Consider the following 27278-nt stretch of genomic DNA (forward strand, 5'->3'; position numbering starts at 1 on the left):
GGAGTGCAGAGTAGGTTTACAAGGTTAATTCCCAGGATGGCGGGACTGTCATATGCTGAGAGAATGGAGCAGCTGGGCTTGTATACTCTGGAGTAGAAGGACGAGATGGGATCTTATTGAAATTTATAAGATTATTAAGGGTTTTGGACACGCCAGAGGCAGGAAACATGTTCCCGATGTTGGTGGAGTCCAGAACCAGGGGCCACAGTTTAAGAATAAAGGGTAAGCCATTTAGAACGGAGATATGGAAACAATTTTTCACACAGAGAGTTGTGAGTCTGTGGAATTCTCTGCCTCAGAGGGCGATGGAGGCCGTTTCTCTGGATACTTTCAAGACAGAGCTAGATAGGGCTCTTAAAGACAGCGGAGTCAGGGGATCTGGGGAGAAGGCAGGAACGGGGTACTGATTGGGGAAGATCAGCCTAATCACATTGAATGGTGGTGCTGGCTTGAAGGGCCGAGTGGCCTACTCCTGCACCTATAGACTATAGACATTTGCTCTCCATGTATCTATATAGACAGTACAACGTGTTGCCTCATCAACAAACGTAGCTATGCTAATAGCTGGGGAGGTGGTAGAGCAGCAGCCGGAGATTTTAAATTAAATGAGCTATTTGATTGCACAACTGCTGATTAAAAGAAGGAAAGGTATCGTGGAGCAGCATTGTTAGGGGAGGCTGTCCATCTGCTGATTTGTTTGAGGGTAATTGCTGTGGCTTTGGGTTAGAATTTAGTTGAGTTTAGTTTAGAGATACAGCGCGGAAACACTACTAGCACTATCCTACACACACTAGGAATGATTTACAATTTTACCAAGCCAATTCACCTACAAACCTGTACATTTTTGGAGTGTGGGAGGAAACTAGAGCTCCCGGAGAAAACCTACATGGGTTACGGGGAGAACGTATAAACTCCGTACAGACAGCTCCCGTAGTCAGGATTGAACCCGGGTCTCTGGCTCTATAAGGCAGCAACTATATCGCTGTGCCGCCTTGCTGTGGTTCTGGAGGTTTCAGCGATGTGGCTGAGTGGAGGGTGACGGCAGATTAAAGTTCCATCTGTTTTCTGTGTGTAACTCATCTGTGGCCTTGGCGCTTTAGAGATTGCAAACAGGCCCTTTGGCCCAATTTGTCTCATCTACACTAGTCCCACTTATTTGCATTTGGCCCATATCCAGGTATACTGTCCTAACCATGTATCTGTCCAAATGTTAAGTTAGTGCAAATCTACTTAGCGCAAATGGCTCCGATGGGGCAGAATTTGTTAGGTGTATTCAAGGTTTCCTCAAACACTATGTGGACTGTCCAACTTGATGAGGGACCATACTGGACCTTGTGTGGAAAATGAGCCTGGCCACGTGACTGGTGTTTCAGTGGAAGAGCCTTTTCGGGATGATTCACAACTCCATTGGTTTTTACACAAATTGCTGGAATACCTCAGCGGGTCAGGCAGCATTTGTGGAGGGAAGGACAGCTGGCGTTGTGAATCAGGACTCTTCATCAGACTAATTGTAGTAGGGGGAAGAAAACTGGAAAAGAGAGGTAGGGCAGGACAAAGTCTGGCAAATTATAGATGATACAGGTGAAGGGGGGTTGATTGGCGGATAGTTGGTGTAAGTGACAAAGGCTAGTGGTGAAAAGGAGACAAAAGGGTGTCAGACAAGAAGAGGAAGAATGAAATGTAAAGCCAGAAGGAAGGATGTAGGTGGGGGGGGAAGGGGATTGAAGATGGATGGGAGAGTGGGTGAAATTGGTGCACATCGGGTAGGAATTGCCACAGTAAAGAAAGAGGTAGATGGTTTTACTTAATTAAAATTGGAGAATTCAGTGTTCATTCATTCGGATGTAAGCTACTTAAACGGAATCTATGGTGTTGTTTCTCCGGTTTGTGTGTGGCCTCATTCCGGCAATGGAGAAGGCCAAGGACAGAAAGGTCAGTATAGGAAAGGGAAGGGGAGTTAAAATGGTTAGCAAACAGGCGATCCAGCAGGCCTTAGTGGACCATGTAAAAGTGTTTGGTGAAATGGTCCCCTAATCTATGTTTGGTCCCGCTGATGTAAATCAGGTTGCATTGGGAGCACCAAATACAGTAGATGAGGTTAGAGAAGGTACATGTGAACCTCTGTCACATCTGGAAGAACTGCTGAGGATCCTGGATGGAGATGAAGGAGGAGGTGCAGGGACAGGTGTTCCATCTCCTGTGTTTGGAGGGCAAAGTGCCTGGGAGAGGGCGGTTTGGGTGGGAAGGGATGAGTGAACCAAAGAGATGTGGAGGGAATAGTTTCTGTGGAAAGTGGAAAGAGGTGGGGATGGGTTCAACATTTTCTTTGAAAAAGAAATGAGAGTTTGAAAGTTATTTATCAATTGTAAAATTATTTTCAGAACAGCTGATATCTTACAGTAAGTAACATTGCTACAATATATCCACCAGAATACCTGAATGAATTCAAAAGATCTGTCATATAACACTTACATTGAACAGCAGGTGAGAAGGTTTTTGATATTTGGAAGTTTGAATTTACATCTGAACACAATCCTGTTGGATAATACAGTCTTCCACATTTCTGTGCCCATAATGGAGCACAAACCTGAAAAAAGAAATAAAAATAAGCAAATTCTGCCAAAAACAACAAGACAAAGCTAAAGTCTGAAGAAGCATCATGACCAGAAACATCACTGATCCATGTTTTCAGAGATGCTGCCTGACCTGCTGTTACTCCAGCATTTTATATCTTTCTTTGGTAAGCCAGCATCTGCAGCTCCCTCTTCTGGGAAATGTGAAATCGCACCCCTTAGGGACAGTTTCTTCCCAGCTGTTATCAGGTAACTGAATCATCCTGACACCAGAGAGCAGTCCTGTCCTACTATCTACCTCATTGGATACCCAGGGACTATCTTTTATTGGACTTTAATAGACTTTATCTTGCACTAAACGTTATTCTCTTTATCCTGTCTTATCCTGACCTTGCAAATCTCCTTTGAACTTTCCTCCTTCTTAGGCCCCCTTCGTTCATGGCTGACCATGGGTGTCTCCAGGGTGCTGTTCCCTATATGGAGGATGCCTGTGCGTAACTTTGTTTAACGTGGGAAGACTGGTGCACAGACAGTCACCCCACGGTCCTTTGCAGATCTGGGTTAGGATCCAGTGGCATGGAGTCACTCACTTTAAATCTACGCCCTTTAGTATTTGACATTTCCATACTCTGAAACGACTGACTACACTACCTATGCTTCTCGTAATTTTATATACTGTAGTTCCATCAGGTCACCCCTCAGTTTCTGACACTTTAATTTTGTCCAACCTCTCCTTACAGCTAATACTTTAATCCAGGCAACACGTGAATAACTCTTATCTTCATCTGTTATGCTGCTGCAAGTAATCAATAATAATATCATTGCTCCATTTTGGAACTGCAGTACAAAGGTTAAATTGATAATTTCAGCTAAAATGTGGAATGGAGTCATCAGCTAAATTAGCAGCCCTACATTCCATAGCCAATGAAAACACGTTTCCAGATGCGTTATCTCCTCGCACCTGTGATCATTGCCCGGGAACACAGTCTTATCCATAGGATGGCATGGGGAATGCTGCATTGGTGAACAAAACACAACAGCAATAGTTGGGTAGACCACCCGCGCCCCCTGCCGCTAGTAACGCAGAAACGTTGCAGACAAGAGGGGCTTATGATTGGCTCGGGGAGTGGGCAGTGGCGTGGTCTGCTCTGATAAGAAATGCCATAAAGATTGGTGTTGGGCACCCCTTCAGTGAGAGATCCTCAGCCTTGAACCGTGTCGCAAACGGTGCCAGGTGATCAAGAACGAAACATCCTGTGACGTGCTCTGATGAGTTTGCGAGTGTGTACGGGGATAAGTAAGTGTGTAGAAACACCCTGCGGCGTGCTCTGCTGTGTACTCAGGGTTTGCGAGTGCGTTCGGGGATATTCGAGGATACGTGAGTGTATGTGCCTTATTTAGCAGTGTAATAAATTACTGAATGAATCAAAACTGTTATCTGAATTCAGTGATTTATCGAACACAACAGGAACATACTGTGTGACAATAAAATACTCTTGACTCTTAACACCCTCTCCAACTCTTCCACATCCTACCTATAATGTGATGACTAGAACTGCACACAAAGCAGCGAAATGTGAGGTGTTGCATATTTGGAAGTCTAACATGGGCAGGACATACACAGTGAATGGTAGGGATCTGGGGAATGTTGTGGGGCTAAAGGATCTGGGAGTGCAGGTACATAGTTCCTTGGAGGTGGTGTCACAGATGGATAGGGCGGTTAAGAAGGCTTTTGGCTCATTGGCCTTCATCAGTCAGAGTATTGAATATAGAAGTTGGGAGGTCATGTTGCAGTTATATAAGACACTAGACCAAGTGCAGACCCGTTGGGTCTGTTTCCCCAATGGTGTTTGCGGGGGGGGGGGGGGGGGGGGGGGGTAAGAAGAGTGGAGGGAGGGGAGAAGAGGAGGAGGAAACGGGATAGATTTGGGTGGGAAAGGAGAGCAGGGTAGGGGGTGAGAGATGGGGAGAGAGATGTGGGGGAGGGGGGATGGGGAGGGAGGGGAGGAGGGAGGGATGGGGAGAGGGGTGGAGGGAGAGAGGGGAAAGAGTGGGGAGGGAGAGTGGAGGGGAAGGGGGAGAGAAGTGGAAGAGTGGGGAGGGAGGAGGAGAGGGGTAGCGGGAGTGATGGAAGAGGGACAGAGGGATAGGGTGAAGGGGGTGGGGGGAGAGAGGGAAGGGGGTGGGGGAGAGAGGGATGGGAGAGGGGTGAGGAGAGAGTGGGAGAGAAGTGGAAGAGTGGGGAGGGAGGGAGGGGTAGAGGGGTAGCGGGAGTGGTAGAAGAGGGACGGGGAGGTGTGGAAGAGGGACAGAGGGGTAGGGGAAGGGGTGGGGGAGAGAGGGGAAGGGTGCGGAAGAGAGAGGGGTGGGGGAGGAAGAGGCGTCGGGTAAGGGGATAGAAGTGGAAGAGTGGGGAGGGAGGGGTAGGGGGAGTGGTGAAGGAGGGACAGAGGGTAGGGGTAAGGGGGTGGTGGTAGAGAGGGAAGGGGGGTGGGGGAGAGAGGGATGGGTGGGAGAGGGAGAAGGGTGTCGAGAGGGAAACATAGAAACATAGAAATTAAGTGCAGGAGTAGGCCATTCGGCCCTTCTAGCCTGCACCACCATTCAATATGATCATGGCTGATCATCCAACTCAGTATCCTGTACCTGCCTTCTCTCCATACCCCCTGGTCCCTTTAGCCACAAGGGCCACATCTAACTCCCTGTTAAATATAGCCAATGAACTGACCTCAACTACCTTCTGTGGCAGAGAATTCCAGAGATTCACCACTCTCTGTGTGAAAAATGTTTTTCTCATCTCTGTCCTTAAGGATTTCCCCCTTATCCTTAAACTGTGACCCCTTAAGAATTTTATACGTTTCTATAAGATACCCCCTCAAACTTCTAAAATCTAGCGAGTACAAGGCGAGTCTATCCAGTCTTTCTTCGTATGAAAATCCTGACATCCCAGGAATCAGCCTGGTGAACCTTCTCTGTACTCCCTCTATGGCAACGATGTCTTTGAGCATTGGGCATTGTGACATCACACGATGGAACGTTCACCAGGGGCTGGGGCTCCTGCAAAGGCATATGTAAATGAATCCATTCCGATTGGACATCTGTTAACATTGGGCATTGTGACATCACACAATGGAACGTTCACCAGGGGCTGGGGCTGGTGCTGCTTCTATGGGTGAGAAGCCAGTTTATTTTTGAAATATTGGGGGGGGGGGGGGGTATTTGATTAAAAACGTGTACTTAAACATGACGAAATGTAATGAGGAGCGGATACTTAGAAAGAAAAGTGAAATCTCTACCGAAATGGAAAAGATGTCGGCGATTCTGCGTCTGGTTTCGGAATTGCAGTGAATCAAAGGAAGAAAGGCGGCCAGCAGCCGTCCATGTAAATGGATCCATTCCGATTGGACATCTGCGAGTATTGGGCATTGTGACATCACACGATGGAACGAATCAAAAGGAAGAAAGGCAGCCCGATGGATGGCAGGCGACAGGCACACAGTTTTATATATTAACTAGACCAAGTGCAGACCCGTTGGGTCTGTTTCCCTAACGGCATTTGCGGGGGGGGGGGGGGGGGCTGTGGCATCACACTCACATTAACCACCCCCCAAACACACAGATGGGGGGAGGGGAGGTGAGAAGAGGGGAGGGAAGGGAGAGGAGGAGGAGGAAACGGGACAGATTTGGGAGGGAAAGGAGAGCGGGGTAGGAGGTGAGAGAGGGGGATGGGGAGAGAGATGTGGGGGAGGGGGGGGATGGGGAGGGAGGGGAGGATGGAGGGAGGTGGAGAGGGGTGGGGGGAGAGAGGGGAATGAGTGGGGTGAGAGGAGGGGGAAGGGGGGAGAGAAGAGGAAGAGTGGGGAGGGAGGAGGAGAGGGGTAGGGGGAGTGATGGAAGAGGGACAGAGGGGTAGGGGGAAGGGGGAGGGGGGAGAGAGGGAAGGGGGTGGGGTAGAGAGGGAAGGGGGGTGGGGGAGAGAGGGAAGGGGGGTGGGGGAGGGATGAGGAGAGGGAGAGGGGGAGAGGAGTGGGGAGGGAGGGAGGGAGGGGTAGAGGAGTAGCGGGAGTGGTGGAAGAGGGACGGGGAGTGGTGGAAGAGGGACAGAGCAGTATGGGGGAAGGGGGCGGGGGGAGAGAGGGAAGGGGGTGGGGTAGATAGGAAAGGGGGTGGGGGAAAGAGGGATGGGTGGGAGAGGGAGAGCGGTGAAGAGAGGGAAACATAGAAATTAAGTGCAGGAGTAGGCCATTCGGCCCTACGAGCCTGCACCACCATTCAATATGATCATGGCTGATCATCCAACTCAGTATCCTGTACCTGCCTTCCCTCCATAGCCAATGAATTGGCCTCAACTACCTTCTGTGTCAGTGAATTCCAGAGATTCACCACTCTCTGTGTAAAAAATGTTTTTCTCATCTCGGTCCTAAAAGATTTACCCCTTATCCTTAAACTGTGACCCCTTGTTCTGGTCTTCCCCAACATCTGGAACAATCTTCCTGCATCTAGCCTGTCCAACCCCTTAAGAATTTTATACGTTTCTATAAGGTACCCCCTCAATCTTCTAAAATCTAGCGAGTACAAGCCGAGTCTATCCAGTCTTTCTTCATATGAAATTCCTGACATCCCAGTAATCAGTCTGGTGAACCTTCTCTGTACTCCCTCTATGGCAACAATGTCTTTGAGCATTGGGCATTGTGACATCACACAATGGAACGTTCACCAGGGGCTGGGGCTCCTGCAAAGGCATATGTAAATGAATCCATTCCGATTGGACATCTGTGAGCATCGGGCATTGTGACATCACACGTTGGAATGTTCACCAGGGGCTGGTGCTGCTTCTATGGGTGAGAAGCCAGTTTATTTTTGAAATATTGGGGGGGGGGGGGAAGGATTTGATTAAAAACGTGTACTTAAACACGACGAAATGTAATGAGGAGCGGATACTTAGAAAGAAAAGTGAAATCTCTACCGAAATGGAAAAGATGTCGGCGATTCTGCGTCTGGTTTCGGAGTTGCAGTGAATCAAAGGAAGAAATGCAGCCGGCAGCCGTCCATGTAAATGGATCCATTCCGATTGGACATCTGCGAGCATTGGGCATTGTGATTGGACATCTGCGAGCATTGGGCATTGTGACATCACACGATGGAAACGAATCAAAAGGCAGAAAAGCAGCCGGACAGACCACAGGCGACAGGCACAGACTTTTATATAATAGATAGATAGATTGGTGAGGCCACATTAAGAGTATTGAGTTCGGTTTTGGTCACCATGTTACAGGAAAGATGTTGTCAAGCTTTAAAGGGTTCAGAGAAGATTTATCAGGATGTTGCCAGGACTTGAGGGAATGAGCTGTAAGGAGAGGTTAAGCAGGCTTGGTCTTTAATCTATGGAGCGCAGGAGGATGATGGGTGATCTTGTAGAGGTGTATAAGATCATGAGAAGAATACATCGGGTTTACGTCCTTTGCCCAGAATTGGGGAAGAACCAGAGGACATTGGTTTAATGTTGGGGGGGGGGGAAGGGGGGAAGGATTGAATGGGTAACCTGAGGGGCGTTGGGTGTATGGAACATGCTGCCTGAGGAGGGTGTTGAGGCAGGTAATATCACAACATTTAAGAAAAATGTAGACAGGTATATGGATAGGGTAGGTTTCGAGAGATATTATCCAAAAGCAGGCAGGTGGGACTAGTCAGGATGAGGCATGTTGGTTGGTGTGGGCAAGTTGTGTAGAAGGATCTGTTTCAACGCTGTATGACTCTATGATTCTAATACTCCTAAAGTGGCCTAACCAAAGTTTATGCAGCTGCAACGTAACTTGCTAGCTTTTGTACTCGATGACTAAACTGACAAATGCAAGTATACCACATGTCTTCTTTACCACCCTGGCTACTTGTCTTGCCACTTTTAGCATGCTATTGGGTTTCACTCCAAGATCACTCAGTATATCATCACTCCAAAGAATTCCACCACTTGCTGCATACTCTCTACTTACGTTTGATCTCCCAAAGTACACTTCACAGTGGTCTTGATTAAACTCTATCTGCCTTTTCTCCACCTACGTTTCCAAGTGAACTATGCCCTGCTATATTCTTTGACAGCATTTCTCACTATCCACAAACCTTTGGTGTCATCTGCAAATTTTGCTCATATTACTTATGACTTCAGCACCTCCTTCCAATGAGATCACTGTGCCTCTACCAAAACGAAATTCAAGATCATAAATCTTTCCAGCAGTATATTTGTAAAATTTCTAGCCATGACACATTCATGGTATGAACAAAACATAATCTGTATCTCTATCCTCGAATTCCTGTGTACAGATCAAAAACATGTTCCTGAACACGCATGGCTCTCCTGGAGAAATCTGTAATTGTCAGGTCTAAAATATGGCCCTGTGCATTATAATGATATCAAATTACTTGTTGTATGTGCAGTCCAGGGAGTTTGTGATTGTATTCCAATTGTGATGCCAAATATTTAAGCTCCCTTGAAATTAGATTTGTAAACCTATCACCCTGAAATTGCACAAGAATTCACTTGAACTGGCATGATCACAACCTGACCCTCAACTCAGGTAGAAGCAGATCGAATGGGCGAAATGGAAATGCCAGATTATTATCGCTAACTAATGAAAGCATCTGTTAAGTGTTTGATCATTATTCACATCCAAAACTAATTCATCACCTGTGATTCCACAGGTCTGGTCTCTGAGCCGCTATTTACTTCAACACTGTTTGTTGCTTTGGGGAGAGTGGGGCACGGAACATTGGTGTATAATACATAACACTGGAAAAAGATGTCTCCTGCGCAATGTTATACGCCTCCCAGCAACTGCAGTTCCTCGTTATTACATCTTTACTCCTCCCATTTGTCCCAATACTTCTATACGTCTGCAACCACTGGAAAAACTCCTCATCTCTCCAAACTTACCGAATAGTGAAAGGCTTGGATAGAGTGGATGCGGAGAGGATGTTTCCATTAGTGGGAGAGTCTAGGACCAGAGGTCTTAGCCTTAGAATAAAAGCATGTTCCTTTGGGAAGGAGATGAGGAGGAATTTCTTTAGTCAGAGGCTGGTGAACCTGTGGAATTCATTTCCACAGAAGGCTGTGGAGGCCGAGTCAATGGATATTTTTACGGCAGATATAAATAGATTCTTGATTAGTAAGGGTGCCAGGGGTTATGGTGAGAAGGCAGGAGAATGGTGTTGAGAGGGAGAGAGAGAGATTAGCCTTGATTGAATGGTGAAGTAAATTGATGGGCCGAACGGCCCAATTCTGCTCCTATCACATGAACATGAATTTATGAACAAACAGGTTTCTTAATCCCCGATGTCTCTCGTGGCTAAATATATCTCCAAGCTCTGTAAAGTCTCTCTTGCTTCCTTAGCCATCCCAGATGGGTGTGTAGATATCGGTCGTCTGACCCTATAATTTCATTCAGACCATAAGGTCTGAATGACAATAAAGGTAATTCTATTCTATTCTAATTCTCAGTTTTTCAAGAGCCCACCTCCCTCACCCCATGGTCCTGGATCAATTTCCATGCCCTGGTGTCCTCAAACTTCCCCCAAATCTCAGTTACCCTGATACATCCATAACTCCTGATCCCATGCCACCTTTCTAATTCCCCAGTGCAGCAAGTTGCCAAAAGCTTTTCAACTGAGAAGTAGTCATCGTTTAATCTGGTAGGCTTCAATGAGAAGTGAGGCAAGCATTTTAATCACGGCCCTGCTGTTAATTTTGGAAATATCTGAAGAAAACTCTGTTCATGAGGGCCCTTGCTCTGAAAATGCACCCAACCTGTCATCCCACTTATTCTCAGCCATCAACATATCAAGGCCTAATGAGCCAATGGTTCTGAATTAGATGAATATTTGCAAAAATGAATAGAATAGAAAATAAAAGAAATGCTCATCAAACCAGGTTGGTTCGGTGCTTAAATGAAAAGGGTTAACATTTCAGTTTGCAGACTTTTTGTCAGAAAAGTCATAGAGATATACACCACAGAAACAGGCCCTTTGGCCCACCAAGTCCAGGTCAACCATCACCCACCCATTTTTACATGGATCTTATTATGGCCCCATTTTATTCTCCCCATATTTCCATCATCAGTTCCCCCACCCTCCACCCCTCAGATTATATCATTTCCTTGTAACCTAGGGATAAATTTCAATGAACAATTAACCTCCAATCTGCACATTTTCGGGAGAAACAGGAACATCCAAGGAACACACATGATCACGGGAAGAATGTGCAAACTCCACACAGACAGCACTGCAGTTCAGGATTTTGTTTGAACGTTATCAGACTTTGGGGCAAGATTAATGGGATTCTGTATAGGAAGGAACTGCAGATGCTGGTTTTTACTGAAGACACAGAATGCTGGAGTTACTCAGCGGGTCAGGCTGCATCTCTGGTGAAAAGGAATAGGGTCGGCACCCTTCTTCAGACTCAGTGGGATGCTGTGTTTGCTTGGAAATTTCACATTTTTGTTCAATGTACAAGGCAATAGTATGTGTTGCCAGGTCAGAAGTCCAACCAACTCCAAATTTGGGAGCCTCTACTGTTGTTTCAAATGGTGAAGGATCTTAACTGGATTGACTGCCATTAAGAAACTCATATGTTTCAAGGATGATGACTAATCAAATGATAATCATTCTTCTTAACACATTGTCGCACCCTTTCCTTAAATGTCTTTCCATAATATGAGAAGATATCCACTGTATGTTCTGTGCAGTTAAGAGAAAGTTTATAATCTTCAATTGCAGAGAGGAATTATTCCCAGGACTGTGGCATTCTAATCATGAAGGGAGCTACCAATAAGTGTAGCGGATTCCTAACGTTCCTTCAAATGATGGAAGCTTAAATCACACCTCAGTTTAGTTCAACATTGAGTTCAACAGTTTTGTTAATCCATTTAATTTAAAGGAAAAAATATAATTTCCTTATTTTAGGTGTGTTATGCCATGCAGGAGTGGGATGCAAGAGTACAGCCCAACAGGTAATTCATCTCAGCAAAGGTCTTGGATGTCAGGGGTTATGGGGGGGGAAGGCAGGAGAATGGGGTTGAAAGGGAAAGATAGATCAGCCATGATTGAATCGCGGAGCAGAATTGTCTAATTCTGCTCCTATTACTTATGAATTTATGAACATTGAGTGCCATTAATTTAAATAATTCAATGATATTTCTTTGGGGATTATTAATACCAGGACAATGCAGCAATCTTAAACATTATATATAATGTTGGCAATAGTACGTACCAATCACAATCTTCAGAAAAGTGAGCACACTTTACAGTTTGAAAATCAGTAATTACCAAAAATCCGCCAGTTTCATCATTCCTGACAAGCGTTGCACCGGTATTCATGTTCTGCTTGACCTCTGTCACATTTGGAAAAGTCATTTTATCTGAAAGATCAGCAACAAACAGCTGAAACATTATATTTCAGTATAGAATTTGTGTAGTCAAAGTCACGCTTTATAGTTGTCTGCTACAGAGGGAAATCTCAACTTGTGGGCCAACAAAAATCAATCTTTAGTCGACTAAATGCCACTTGGCGGAATAATAGTTAACTGGTTTAACAAATTAAATAGCATTCGTTTGCAATAAACAGTCCCAATGTTCATTTGTTATTCAGGAGATAGACGGGGGAAGTGGAAGAGAAATAGGGACTGGATAAAAGTGGAAACGTTGGAACCAGAACTCAAGCACGGGATGCCCTGCAGAACTCGCTCTTCTCGGTGTGGTGAGAGCATCACAAATAGTTCAATCCTGAAGAGAGAATGAAAGATATCTTCCTGATTTCTAAGGGACTACATTTTTGTTATCATCATGTAGGCACTGATTAGTCAGAGTACAGAATCTGCCACTATACAACCCACACAATTGAACTATGTATGTTTATAATCATTCATCTGTGGCAATAAAAAGGGTTAAATCAATCTTTATTGTGAATGAAAGGGATTAATCTTACAACAAGGTATAGTCTGCAATCATCAAGTAGGAGTGTTGATAATGGTTTATCATTGTTACAAATACCGAGACACACTGAAATACTTTGGAGTGTTTGTTATTCAGGCAGATCATACTATACCTGGGTACAACAGGTTGTGCAAAAGAGACAATAGAGGAGGAATTTATTTAGTCTGGTGGTGGTGAATCTGTGGCATTTTTAAGGCAGAGTTTGACAGATTTTTGATTAGTAAGGTTGTCAAGGGTTATGGGGAAAAGGCAAGAGAATGAGGTTGAGAGGGAAAGATAGATCAGCCATGATTGAATGGTGGAGGAGCCTCGATGGGCCGAATGGCCTAGTTCAACTAAATAATTATGACTAACGAACTTATGAATTTATGAATATAAACAGTGTAGAATATAGTGCTGCAGCTACAGAGAAAGTGAAGATAAACAAAGTGCAAAGGCTGTAACGAGGTAGATTAAAAGATCGGAAAATTATCCTTAGCAGATAAGCGGTCTGTTCCAGAGTCTGATAACAGCAGGAAATAATTTGTTAACGGATCTAGTAGTATGTGCATTCAAATCATTGTATCTTCTGCATGATGGGAGAAGAGAACAGAGGGAATGACTGAGTTGCCATATCAAGCAGTCTTGCAACCGGATAGGATACTTTCTAAAAGGGAGTGCTGGACTGTTTGTGAAACAGCAGCGTGTTTTACCATCCAGTGGTTTTCATTTTTTTTTTCTTGGTTGAGTCACAAATGCTCAAATCTTCTGATTACATTTATAACTTCAATACAATAACTAATGGGCCAAAAAACTCTGAAATTTGGCAAAAGGAGATTAGTTTTCTTTTTGAAGGGGCAGCTTCGTTTTTCCAGTCCATATTGATGTAGTTAAATTAAATTATATTTTCAGTTCTCTTGAATCTCTGCTGTCATTTCATGGAGAAAATTCTTCTCTGTTGATGATTTTGGAGTTTGGTAGCCCAGTGGTTATGGTATTGAACTCATAAATCCAACTCAAATCCAACAAACATAATCAGTAAACACATGTATTGGTAGATTAGATCAGGAAGAATAGCAATGAAATATTGTACAGTTCTTCCAATTTAAAATCAAAGGAGTTGTATCTCTGGTTGAATCAATGTAATCATAATTATAATCATCATAGTACTAATAATATTTTATTAGCCAAGTATGTTTTGCAACATATGAGGCATACTAATAAAATGCAACAGAACACACAAAATACATTTAAACATAAACATCCACCACAGTAACTCCTCCACATTCCTCACAGTGATGAAAGGCGAAAAAAAGTTCAATCTCTCCCTTCTTTGTCCTCCAGTGGTTGGGGGCCTCTAACTTTCCGTTGACGGGATGATCTTACTCCCGTAGCCGACAGCGGGCCTCCTCGTCAGGGTGATCAAGCTCCTGCATCGGGGGGAATTCTCAGCTCCCCCGCGCCGGGCGATCTACCCCGGGTCGGGGCTAGTAGAACGTTGTGCGGCTTTTGGAGCTTCCCGACGTCGGTCTCAACCCGAAACTGCGAGCTCCTGATGTTAAAGTCCACAGGCCGTGGTTGGAGTGTCGAACCCAGGCAAGGGATCGGCTCCGATGTTAAGTCCATGCCCTGCGGTGGATCTCAAAGTCAATCCCGAGCAGGCCTCCAGCGCCACGATGTTAGGCCACAGAGCGACCGGAGATACAACCCAGAAAACAATCGCATCTCTGGAAAGGTATCTCCTCCCCTACCTCCCACATAAAACAAAACCAGAGAACATTAATGTAAACTTTTTAAATACACTAAAAAAAGACGAAAAGGACAGACAGCCTGAAGGCGAGGCTGCCATCAAGCGCCACCTGGTGGTTACTTGGCCTGACACTGTCTTTCTGTTAAATTATTCCAAATAATTTAAAAGCAAGGAATTTGCTCTTTTTTAAAGATATTTTCTATTTCTGCCAATCATTTTTCTGAGGCTTTCTCAATTTGTCTTTCTTTATTCATATCGCCTGTCCTGTTTGGAGTGTCCCAGATCCATATTATTAGCCACAGCTAATACAGACAATTAAGTATGATCTGATCCAACTGCCATATTAACTTATTTAGACACCCTTTCAGAGATCATTTTGTTCTATTCTCCCTCCCCCACCTCCCTTGCTGCTGACAATTAACTTGTTTTCTCCTTCTTAATGCTGACATAGGGTGTCAGATCTGAAATGTTAATTCTGTTTCCCTTTCCATAGATGCTGCCTGACTTGCTGAGTGTTTCCATCCATTTCTGCTTGTTTCCCCTATGGCCAGCATCCAAAGACTTTGTCAGATGATACATTAAGCTGTGGAGGTGGGAGAAAGGGGAGGAGGGTGGGGCAGCAAATAACAAGGTATGGATATTGTTCAATGAATGAAGAAAGTGAACCAGATAGAGAGGAGAAAGAATAGAACAGAACATAGTACTGTACTAGAACAGGAACATCAACCCACAATGTCTGTGTTTAACGTAATGCCAAGTTAAACTAATCTCCTCTGTTGATCCATCCATGTCACTCCATTCCCTGCATCTCCATGTGCATCTCCATAGGCCATCTTATTTGATAAGATATGTCACTAAGTAAAGTAAATGCCATCAAACCTACCTCCCAAGTTAAGTCTCTCACAACTTGCACTGTTGCCATTTACAGGACATCTGTAGACATCTCCCATGCGATTATCCGGAAACCCATTCCATGGAGAGCCGACAAGCAGCCTGTAGTGTGAAATAAAAATTTAAAGCTTAATATTTAAAAAAATGTAGCACCACATCACAACGTATTTGGTTGATTCAATATCGGTCGGATTTAATTTGTTCATAATTTTCTTTAACTTTAACCTAGCCTGCCTGGGTCTGAAGAAGGGTCCCAACCTGAAAATGTCTTGGAAGTTTACCCTTTGTGTAAACAATTTTGAAGTCGAATCGCTGGAGCTGCATCATCATACGCTGCAGACGTGCAGGTGCTGCGTGGATAAGTTTAACTATATTCGCTTTTTACGGGGAAGGATGTAGATTGGTTATTGCATGTGAACCAATCATAGTAGAAATAGCATCACTAACCCCACCTTACTGTATGCTTTATACTAACACTCACTTTCTACACTGGTCACTTGGAAGCGGTAAAGATGAACTAACAACTAACGACCTGCTGTACCACCATAATAAGGGTACTGATTAAAGATGATCTTGAACTCCAGATTGTACAGTTTGCTTATTTAGATAATCTTTATTAGATAATCTTTTTTACACATAGGTTAGGGCTGAGTGAATCACCTATCCCAGAACAGACTTGACCTGGTTGGCGATGACCTTGGACAGGATCTTATAGGACATAATTAGCAGTGAGATGGGTCTCCAAATCCTGATGTTATCATTCTCCACTTTTGCTTGTAGATGAGGGTCTTCCCTTATGGAGTCTGACATGCTGCCAACATGGCTTGCTGCCTCTTCATTTCTCAGAGTTCCTCCCTCATATCCACCCTCTTGACTGCAGGTGGAAGAATTGCTGCAAGTCTGTCAGGAGTTGGCACAATTCCCTCAGACCCCGTCTTGGTTTCTGAATGCCTGTGAGGATGAAGAACCTCTTGATGTTCTGCCAGGGTGCTTTTTAGCGGTGTATTGGTGAGTGAAAGAGGGGCTTCACAGTTCTCATTCCTGCATCATCCTTCTTTAGTTCCTCAACGTTCTCTGGGGTCAGCAGCTTGCCATTTAACATCCCCCAACCTGCCTTCTGATCCTCCGTATGTGACAGGAAGCCCAAAGGAGGCAGTGGTCAGAGAAGAACACTGGGGTGACGTCGGTGTGTCTGACCACAATGGTCTTCGAACTGAGCAGAGCTGTCCGGTCTCGACCAAGTGAATGGCGACTGTGTTCTGCCTGCAGGGTTACTGTAGACTTCACACAGTTTTGCATTTTTGACCACTCCATCAGCAGCTCCAGAGGTGCTGTTCCATCAGCTGTCAGCACCTAGACTTTGTGGTTTAGTTTTGTTTAGTTTAGAGATACAGCTCGGAAACAGGCCCTTCGGCCCACCGTGTGTACACGTCGACAAGCGATACCCGCAAGCTAGCACTGTCCTACACACTAGGGACAATTTACAATTTTTATCAAAGCCCATTAACCTACAAACCTGTATGTCTTTGGAGTGTGGGAGGAAACCGGATCACCTGTAGAAAACCTATGTGGGGCATGGGGAGAACATACAAACTCTGTACAAACATCCATAGTCACGATCGAACCAGGTCTCTGGCATTGGATGGCAGCAACTCTACAAATGCTCCACCATGCCACCCGACCTCTGGTCCATGCCACCCGACAGAACAGGCAGTGGTAACTGAGTTCACACACTTTTGGGAAACTGATAGTCTGCTATGGAGCAGTGTTTTACAGGAAATCTTCAACAGCCTAAATACCAGTCTCTTTATCTGAAAGATCTTCCTCTCTTATAAAGATTTGCTTTAAAATGGTAAAAACTGCTAAAAGATGCAAAAAAGTGCTGGTTTTGTTCTCAAAACCAAAGCCTTGCAACTTTGGCATTTGTGGTGCGGATGTGGGATGGAATTTGGTGAGATTAGGGCAAAGTAATAGCAGTAACAGGATCGGTCAGAGTCAGCATGGATTTACGAAGGGGAAATCATGCTCGACTAATCTTCTGGAATTTTTTGAAGATGTAACTAGGAAAATGGACAAGGGAGAGCCAGTGGTTGTAGTGTACCTGGACTTTCAGAAAGTATTTGATAAGGTCCACATAGGAGATTAGTGGGTTAAATTAGGGCACATGGTATTGGGGGTAGAGTGCTGACATGGATAGAAAATTGGTTGGCAGACAGGAAACAAAGAGTAGGGATTGACGGGTCCCTTTCAGAATGGCAGGCAGTGACTAGTGGGGTACCGCAAGGCTCGGTGCAGGGACCGCAGCTATTTACAATATACATCAATGATTTGGATGAAGGGATTCAAAGTAACATTAGCAAATTTGCATATGACACAAAGCTGGGTGGCAGTGTGAACTGTGAGGAGGATGCTATCAGAATGCAGGATGACTTGGACAGGTTGGGGGAGTGGGCAGATGCATGGCAGATGAAGTTTAATGCAGATACATGTGAGGTTATCCACTTTGGTAGCAAAAATAGGAAAGCAGATTACTATCTAAATGGTGTCAAGTTGGGAAAAGGGGAAGTGCAATGGGATCTGGGGGTCCTTGTTCATCAGTCTATGAAAGTAAGCATGCAGGTACAGCAGGCAGTGAAGAAAGCGAATGGCATATTGGCCTTTATAACAAGAGGAGTGGAATATAGGAGCAAAGAGGTCCTTCTGCAGTTGTACAGAGCCCTAGTGAGGCCACACCTGGAGTATTGTGTGCAGGTTTGGTCGCCTAATTTGAGGAAGGACATTTTTGCTATTGAGGGAGTGCAGCGTAGGTTTACGGTTGATTCCCGGGATGGCGGGACTGTCATATGCTGTGAGAATGGGGCGGCTGGGCTTGTACACTCTGGAGTTTAGAAGGATGAGAGGGAATTTCATTGAAACATATAAGCTTGTTAAGGGTTTGGACACGCTAGAGGCAGGAAACGTGTTCCCGATGTTGGGGGAGTCCAGAACCACGGGCCACAGTTTAAGAATAAGGAGTAAGCCATTTAGAACGGAGACAAGGAAACACCTTTTCTCACAGAGAGTTGTGAGTGTGGAATTCTCTGCCTCAGAGGGCGTTGGAGGCAGGTTCTCTGGATGCTTTCAAGTGAGAGCTAGATAGGGCTCAAAAATAGCGGAGTCAGGATGAGAAGGCAGGAACGGGGTACTGATTGTGGATGATCAGCCATGATCACATTAAATGGCGGTGCTGGCTCGAAGGGCCGAATGGCCTACTCTTGCACCTATTGTCTATTGTCTATAGAGCAGGCTCTTTTTGCAGTGATACTGTTTTGACAGTCGCCTTACACATGTAGCTATGCTTAGACGCCTTCCAAATCTGTCAATGTGCTATCTGCCTGACATAAAGAAATACTCAAAACTTTTCAAAACTATTGAAAATTACCTTGATATTCCCTGGTAAAATCGACATATGTATTAGGTGGCCGCTGTGTATTGAAGAACATTGCCAGCGTGATTCCTAACTTTGTCCACTGGATGGCAGACATATATTTCTGTTTTATGGTGTTTTCCATGAGCACAGGACATTCCAACTTGCTTTACTACTTTTGAAACACACTTTGCATTGCACAAACATTCATAATTTGGGCAACACAGCAGCCTATTTGTGCAGAGGGAATGGCATCTGAGAGGTAAATGTTCGTCAGAAAGGCCAATGAGATCTATTGGCACTAAAATAGGAAACACCCTAAAAACTCATGATATACATGTGAAAAATAGTGGAATCTATCTGCATTGAGGTTACCTTTGCTGTTTTGCAAGATAGAAACAAATCGATTAGGCAGTGCCTATCAATGGCATTTATACATTTGAGGTAGCTAGCAGCCACTACGAGGAGTCTGTGGAAAGGTCCCGACCCAAAACACCACCTATCCATGTTCTCCAGAGATTCTGCCTGACCTACTAAGTTACTTCAGCACTTTGTGTATTTTTTTTGTAAACCAGCATCTGCAATTCCTTATTTTTCCATTATCAAAAGGTGAATATTATGTTAAAATATCGTTCAGGATAGAAGAGCCAGGACTAAAAGGAGATTTCCTCCTGTGTGTGTTTCATTGTCAGTGTGAAGAAAATCAATGTATAGATGTCTATGGCAAACAAAGATCAGAAAATGACCAGCTTGGGAGATTGATGTAACCTGGCATCATGTTTGGCGAATGGCGTGCGGGGCCTGGCAGACATTGACGCAGAGACAACAACCTGGCTACTTAACACCCGGCTTGAGATCTAACTATTCCTTTGGAGATTGATGTAACCTGGCATCATGTTTGTCATTATTGTTCTATTGTTCACAGGATAACCTCAACCATTGATGAGAACATCCAAAATTACAAATGGGTAGCATATTTATCAAAGTAATTTCTTCCCAGCAGACAACTGAACCACCTTAGCAACAACGAGGGAGCGGTTCTGAGCTATCATTTACCTCATTGGAGACCCTCAGACTATATTTAATTGGCCTTACCTTGCACTAAATGTTATTCCCTTTATCCTACATCTGTACACTGTGGATGGCTGGAGTGTAATCATGTGCAGTCCTTCCGCTGACTGCCCTAGTGAGGGCAGGAACAGGGAGGTAGGGGATCTGAATGTGTGGCTGGGAGGCTGATGCAGGGAGCAAGGATTTAGCTTTAAGGGCTTGTCCCAACTGCCAGCGTAATTGACTGACGTATCAGGGTCGCCGAATGATTTTGAACATTTCAAAATCCAGCGACGACAAAAAAAATGTTGCGACACTTGAGGAAACACCGCGTGTCAAACGTCATCACGCCGCGTCATGCCGCAACTTTTTCAGTGACCTTATATATGTCAGTCAATGATGCCGACAGTCTCCGAAAAAATCACCAAGTGGGATAGACCCTTAAGAGTCCACGCTACATAGATGCCAGTGGATATGACACTCGGCATGTCAAAAGTAGTATTGTGGGCACATTCCCCATGCGATATGTGCGTGTGAGTGTGTGTTTGTGTGTGGTAGTGTTTTTTGTGTGTGGTAGTGTTTTTGTGTGTGTGGTTGTGTGTGTGCTTATGTGTGTGTGAGTGTCCTTCTGCAGTTGTACAGGGCCCTAGTGGACCACACCTGGAATATTGGGTGCAGTTTTGGTCCCCTAATTTGAGGAAGGACATTCTTACTATTGAGGGAGTGCAGCGTAAGATCACAAGGTTAATTCCCGGGACAGCAGGACTGTCATATGCTGAGATAATGCTTGACATGTATACTCTGGATTTTGGAAGGATGAGAGGGGTTATTGAAACAGATAAGATTATTAAGGGTTTGGACACGCTAGAGGCAGGAAACATGTTCCCGATGTTGGGGGAGTCCAGAACCAGGGGCCACAGTTTTAGAATAAGGGGTAAGCCATTTAGAATGGAGACGAGGAAACACTTTTTCGCACAGAGAGTTGTGAGTCTGTGGAATTCTATACCTCAGGCCATTTATCTGGATACTTTCAAGAGAGAGCTAGATAGGGCTCTTGTAGATAGGGGATATGGGGAGAAGTCAGGTACTAATTGTGCATGATCAGCCATGATCACATTGAATGGCGGTGCTGGCTCTAAGGGCCAAATGGCCTACTCCTGCACCTATTGTCTATTGTCTATTTTCACTGTACCTCAGTACACATGGCTATAAACTAAACTAAAAACTAAAACTAAACTAAGCTTCAAGGACCAAAGATCTGCCTGGCCCTCGACTGGGCAATAACAAGTGTAAAACAAAGCAAAACCCTCTGACTGCACAAGACCAAAACCCTTTCAATTTGGGCCTTGAATTTACCAGATGAACCTCCACTGATCTCTGAGGCAAAGAATTTGAATCTGAGGGTCTCCAATAAGGTAGAACTGCTTTGAATCAGTCTGAAGAAAGGTCCCAACACGAAACATCACCTATTCGTGTTCTCCTGAGATGCTGTCTGACCCTTGAGTTACTCCAGCATTTTTTGTCTTTCCTATACTGCTTTAAAAGTGGTTTCTCCACATCCCTCACAGTCTCAAAAGACTGCTGTACACTTACACTTTAATTACCTTGCAACAAAGGCTATATTGTTCATTAACATTCCAACCTGCTTCCTGTAGCTGCACACTTCTTTGCTCTCATGAACCAGTACACCAAGAACAACCACTGCACCCCCAACCCCACCCCCAATCTGAATATCCATAAATATCTCACCATTTGACTTTGCGGCAAACCTCAAAGAGGCCCTTGCTGTTAAAATATCAAAGAGTTGGCAGTGAGCAACACACCAGGACACTGCAAACATGAGCAAGTCAGATTGTTCCAGAAGTTAATAATTTCCTTTCCACACCCTCCATATAACAATTTAAAGTATTTCTAGATCTGCGATGCATGGAAGCAGAGATTGCTTGAGTCTATGTTGGTTGAAAGGTCAAATGGCATTTGCTTCTGAATAATTTACAGAGGGGATGACTTAAATGAACAAATAGTACCAGGGTGCAAATTCAGAGCAAATTAATGTTGTTTGTTTAGGACAATGGTTTTCGAACAATATAGTGACTTATACTGTGTAAGAAGGAACTGCAGATGCTGGTTTAGACCGAAGATGGACACAAAATGATGGAATAACTCAGCGGGTCAGGCAGCATCTCTGGAGAATAGGAATTGTTGATGTTTCAGGTAGAGACCCTTCATCAGACTGCTGAAGGGTCTCGACCCATATCATCACCTATACCTCTTGTTGCATAGTATTTTGCCCAGAACACCTTGCATATTGGAACAGAAACTTTGAAAAGAAAGTTTATGTTTTTATTGAGTTGTTCTTTAGTTTACTCTTCATCCCACGTGTTGTGCCTGTGAGATAGGCTCATGATCTCATCCAGGTTTTGCCGACTAATCTGGGTTTAGAAGTTGTGTAAGTACACAGCTTGTGAATTTCAAAGACTCTTCGTTTTCAGAGCATGAAATAGACGGTCTAGGCCAATTGCTGGGATTGATGAACACACACTAGCTCCCCCCACAACCATCTGTACAACCATCCCAATACCACATGGCTCCATTATTGTAGATACCATTAACTTTCTTAACCTTTCTTGTGGCACGTAATGCTGCACCATTGCTTCACTTCTCATCAGGTCATAAGGTCATAAGTAATAGGAGTAGAATTAGGCCATTCGGCCCATCAAGTCTACTCTGCCATTCAATCATGGCTGATCTATCTCTCCCTCCTAACCCCATTCTCCTGTCTTATCCCCATGGCCGACGGGCAGGACTTCAGGCCAGAATGAAGCGCAGGGGACTTCGGCCCCCTCTCCCTACTATCCTACTGGCCAATGTACAGTCCCTTGAAAACAAAGTGGAGGACTTAAGGGCAAGACTGCTTTATCAAAGGGAGCTGAGGGAATGCTCTGTGTTCTGTTTCACAGAGACATGGCTCACCCCCAGCTCCCCAGATTCAGTGGTCCAGCCTGAAGGGTTCTCCATCCACCGTATGGACCATGCACTGGCATCTGGGAAAGGGAGAGGAGGGGGCGTCTGCCTCATGGTCAACTCTGCGTGGTGTTCAGACGTGGCAGTCCTGTCCAACTCCTGCTCTCCACACCTGGAACATCTGGCGGTGAAGTGCCGTCCCTTCTACCTCCCAAGGGAATTCACCTCCATCATCCTGACCGCGGTCTACATCCCACCCCAGGCAGACGTCCGTCTGGCACTGGAGGAGCTGCAAGCCGTGGTCAACAAACACCAGACGTCTTACCCCGAGACATTTACCACCATTGTTGGGGACTTCAATAAGGCAAACCTAAAGAAATCACTCCCCAACTTCCACCAACATGTCTCCTGCTGCACCAGAGGACCTAACACCCTTGACCACTGCTACACCACCATCAAGAATGCCTATCGTTCTATCCCTCGCCCTAATTTCGTTAAATCCGACCATACCGCGGTGCTGCTTCTTCCTGCCTACAGGCAGCAATTAAAGAGCGCACCCCCAGAAGTGAGGACAGCACAGAGCTGGTCAGGGGGGGCAGAGGAACAACTCCAGGACTGTTTGGAGTCTGTAGACTGGGAAATGTTCAAGGACTCGGCAACGGACTTGAACGAATACGCCACAGCTGTTACAGACTTCATTAAGAAATGTGTGGAGGACTGCATCCCCATCAAAACCTTCCGAGTGTTTCCCAATCAGAAACCTTGGATGAACTTTGAGATCCGCACTCTTCTGAAGACCAGACACAGGGCATTCATGTCAGATGATACAGTGGTCTACATGAAGACCAGATACGACCTTGGTAAGGCCATCAAAAAGGCTAAAAGGGACTTCTGCTCCAAACTGGAGGACGAGACAGATGTTCGGCAGCTGTAGCGGGGCCTGAATGCAATCACCTCCTACAAGGCGAAACCACGAGGCTGCTCGAATGTCGGCGAAACATCACTCCCTGACGAGCTCAATGCGTTTTACGCACGCTTTGATAGGGAGAATACTGATGTGCCTTCCCGAGCCCCCATTCGCTGTGATGGTATCTCAGTCTCAGTCACAGAGGCCGACGTCAGGAAATCCTTCAGAGGGGTGAACCCCCGAAAAACACCTGGACCAGATGGTATACCCGGTCGTGTTCTAAAAACCTGTGCGGACCAACTGGCTGGAGTTTTAACGGACATTTTCAACCTGTCACTACTGAGGTCTGAGGTTCCCACCTGCTTCAAAAGGGCATCAATTATTCCAGTGCCCAAGAAGAGTAAGGTGACGTGCCTCAATGACTACCGACCTGTGGCACTAACGCCTGTGGTGATGAAGTGCTTCGAGAGGTTGATCATGGCGAAAATCAACTCCTACCTCGACAAAAACCTGGACCCACTGCAATTTGCTTACCGCCACAACAGATCAACGGTGGATGCGATCTCGCTGGCCCTCCACTCCACTCTGGACCACTTGGACAACAAAAACTCATATATCAGGCTGATATTCATCGATTACAGCTCGGCATTTAATACTATCATTCCCTCCAAGCTGGTTACCAAACTCGCAGAACTGGGTCTCTGCGCATCCCTCTGCAATTGGATCCTCGACTTCCTCAATCACAGACCACAGTCTGTTCGTATTGTTGGAAATGTGTCAGACTCGATAACAATCAGCACGGGAGCACCTCAAGGCTGCGTGCTCAGCCCCCTGCTGTACTCACTCTATACTCATGACTGCGTAGCCGGTCATAGTGCAATCTCCATCATCAAGTTCGTTGACGACACCACTGTCGTGGGACGTATCACTGAAGAAGATGAGTCAGAGTATAGAAGAGAGATAGAGCAACTGTCCATATGGTGCCAGCGCAATAACCTGGCCCTCAACACCAGCAAAACCAAGGAACTGATTGTGGACTTTGGAAGGTGTAGGATGGGGACCCACAGTCCCGTTTATATCAATGGGTCAATGGTTGAAAGGGTCAAGAGCTTCAAATTCCTGGGCGTGCACATCTCTGAAGATCTTTCCTGGTCCGAGAACACTGATGCAATTATCAAGAAAGCACATCAGCGCCTCTACTTCCTGAGAAAATTACGGAGAGTCGGTTTGTCAAGGAGGACTCTCTCTAACTTCTACAGGTGCACAGTAGAGTGCATGCTGACCGGTTGCATTGTGGCTTGGTTCAGCAACTTGAATGCCCTGGAGAGGAAGAGACTACAAAAAGTAGTAAACACTGCCCAGTCCATCATCGGCTCTGACCTTCCTTCCATCGAGGGGATCTATCGCAGTCGCTGCCTCAAAAAGGCTGGCAGCATCATCAAGGACCCACACCATCCTGGCCACACACTCATCTCCCTGCTACCTTCAGGTAGAAGGTACAGGAGCCTGAAGACTGCAACGACCAGGTTCAGGAATAGCTATTTCCCCACAGCCATCAGGCTATTAAACCTGGCTCGGACAAAACTCTGAACATTAATAACCCATTATCTGTCATTTTGCACTTTATCAGTTTATTTATTCATGTGTTTTGTAGTCAATGCCTATTATGTTCTGTGTGCTGAAGCAAAGCAAGAGTTTCACTGTCCTATCAGGGACACATGACAATAAACTTGAACTTGAACTTGAACCTAACCTCTGACAACCATACTAATCAAGAATCTATCTATCCCTGCCTTGAAAATATCCACTGATGGCCTCCACAGCCTTCTGTGGCAAAGAATTCCACAGATTCACCACCCTGACCAAAAAATGTTCACCTCATCTCATTTCTACAAGAACGTCCTTTAATTCTGAGGCTATAATATCTAGTCCTAGACTCTTCCACTAATGGAAACATCCTCTCCACATCCACTCTATCCAAGCCTTTCACTATTCAGTGTGTTTCAATGAGGTTCAATATCTTAGCCTTTGATAAGGTCACATATAGGGGATCAGTGGGCAAAATTAGAGCACAGGGTATTGGGGGTAGGGTTCTAACATGGATAGAAAATTGGTTGGCAGACAGGAAACAAAGGGATTAACGGGTCCCTTTCAGAATGGCAGGCAGTGACTAGTGGGGTAACACAAGGCTCGGTGCTGGGACCGCAGTTATTTACTATATATATTAATAATTTAGATGAAGGGATTAAGAGTAACATTAGCAAATTTGCAGATGAAACAAAGCTGGGTGACAGTGTGAACTGTAAGGAGGTTGCCATGTGGTTGCAGGGTGACTTGGACAGGTTGGGTGAGTGGGCTGATGCATGGCAGATGCAGTTTAATGTGGACTCTCTGCCTCAGAGGGCAGTTGAGGCCGGTTCTCTGGATACTTTCAAGAGAGAGCTTGATAGGGCTCTTAAAGATAGCAGAGTCAGGGGATATGGGGAGAAGGCAGGAACGGGGTACTGATTATGGATGATCAGCCATTATCACATTGAATGGCGGTGCTGGATCGAAGGGCTGAATGGCCTACTCCTGCACCTATTGTCTATTGGACAAATGTTGGTGAGGTTATCCACTTTGGTGGCAAGAACAGGAAGGCAGATTATTATCTGAATGGTGTCAAGTTAGGAAAAGGGGTATAACTACAAGATCTGGGGGTCCTTGTTCATCAGTCATTGAAAGAAGCATGCTGGTACAGCAGGCAGTGAAGAAAGCAAATGGCATGTTGGCCTTCATAACAAGAGGAGTTGAGCACAGGAGCAAAGAGGTTCTTCTGCAGTTGTACAGGGCCCTAGTGTGAACACATCTGGAGTATTGTGTGCAGTATTGGTCTCCAAATTTGAGGAAGGACATTCTTGCTATTGAGGTAGTGCAGCATAGGCTCATGAGGTTAATTCCCAGGATGGCGGGACTGTAATATGTTGACAGAATGGAGCGACTGAGCTTGCATACACTGGTATTTAGAAGGATGAGAGGATATCTTATTGAAACATATAAGATTATTAAGGGATTGGACACGCATGTTCCCGATGTTGATGGAGTCCAGAACCAGAGCCACAGTTTAAGAATAAGGGGTAGGCCATTTAGAATGGAGGTGAGAAAAAACGTTTTCACCCAGAGAGTTGTGAATCTGTGGAATGCTCTACCTCAGAAGGCAGTGGAGGCAAATGCTCTGGATGCTTTCGAGAGAGAGTTAGATAAGAGTTCTTAAAGATAGCGGAGTCAAGGGATATGGGGAGAAGGCAGAAACGGGATACTGATTGTGGATAATCAGCCATGATCAGTGAATGGCGATGCTGGCTCGAAGGGCCGAATGGCCTAATCCTGTACCTATTGTCTATGTCCCCCCTCATTCTTCTAAAACACAAACGAGTACAGGTCCAGTGCCGACAAACGCTTACCTACTAATTCTTGGGATAATTCTTGTAAACCTCCTCTGGACCCTCTCCAGAGCCAGCAGATCTTTCCTCAGATATGGTGCCCACAATTGCTCACATTCCACAGATGTTTAATGTTTTCAATGGTGGCTAAGGTCTACAGGGAATGGTAGAACATGTGCAGATGGACATATTGCTGACTTCAAGGCCAGTTGCTCTAAGAATTAGTGGACATACATTCCCAGGATTTGCCCAACAGCACCATGGAGAAGCTGGTAATTCCTTGCAAATCTTATCGTTGTCATCAATTTTAGAATGTCCTATTTAAAAAGAAAGACCTTATGAAATTTGTAATAAC

General features: G+C 45.1%; 1 protein-coding gene and 1 long non-coding RNA gene across 2 annotated transcripts in view; one reads left to right on the forward strand and one right to left on the reverse strand.

Annotated features, from left to right (window-relative positions):
* The window catches only part of itga2 (integrin subunit alpha 2), a 132247-nt gene that overhangs the window by 55780 nt on the left and 49189 nt on the right, over positions 1 to 27278 (reverse strand). Inside the window, exons 3-5 of the mRNA XM_033030853.1 lie at positions 15167 to 15276; positions 11889 to 11980; positions 2473 to 2587 (exon numbers count right to left, since the gene is read on the reverse strand). Of these exons, the coding sequence (XP_032886744.1) occupies positions 2473 to 2587; positions 11889 to 11980; positions 15167 to 15276 (317 nt within the window). The remainder of the gene's footprint in view (positions 1 to 2472; positions 2588 to 11888; positions 11981 to 15166; positions 15277 to 27278) is intronic.
* Positions 1874 to 18519, forward strand: LOC116979296. The gene is made up of 3 exons (XR_004413674.1): positions 1874 to 1995; positions 2813 to 2814; positions 18507 to 18519. It is a non-coding gene; the product is annotated as an uncharacterized LOC116979296 (long non-coding RNA).

Source organism: Amblyraja radiata, chromosome 1 (assembly GCF_010909765.2).
Source record: "Amblyraja radiata isolate CabotCenter1 chromosome 1, sAmbRad1.1.pri, whole genome shotgun sequence".
NCBI classification, from domain to species: Eukaryota; Metazoa; Chordata; class Chondrichthyes; order Rajiformes; family Rajidae; genus Amblyraja; species Amblyraja radiata.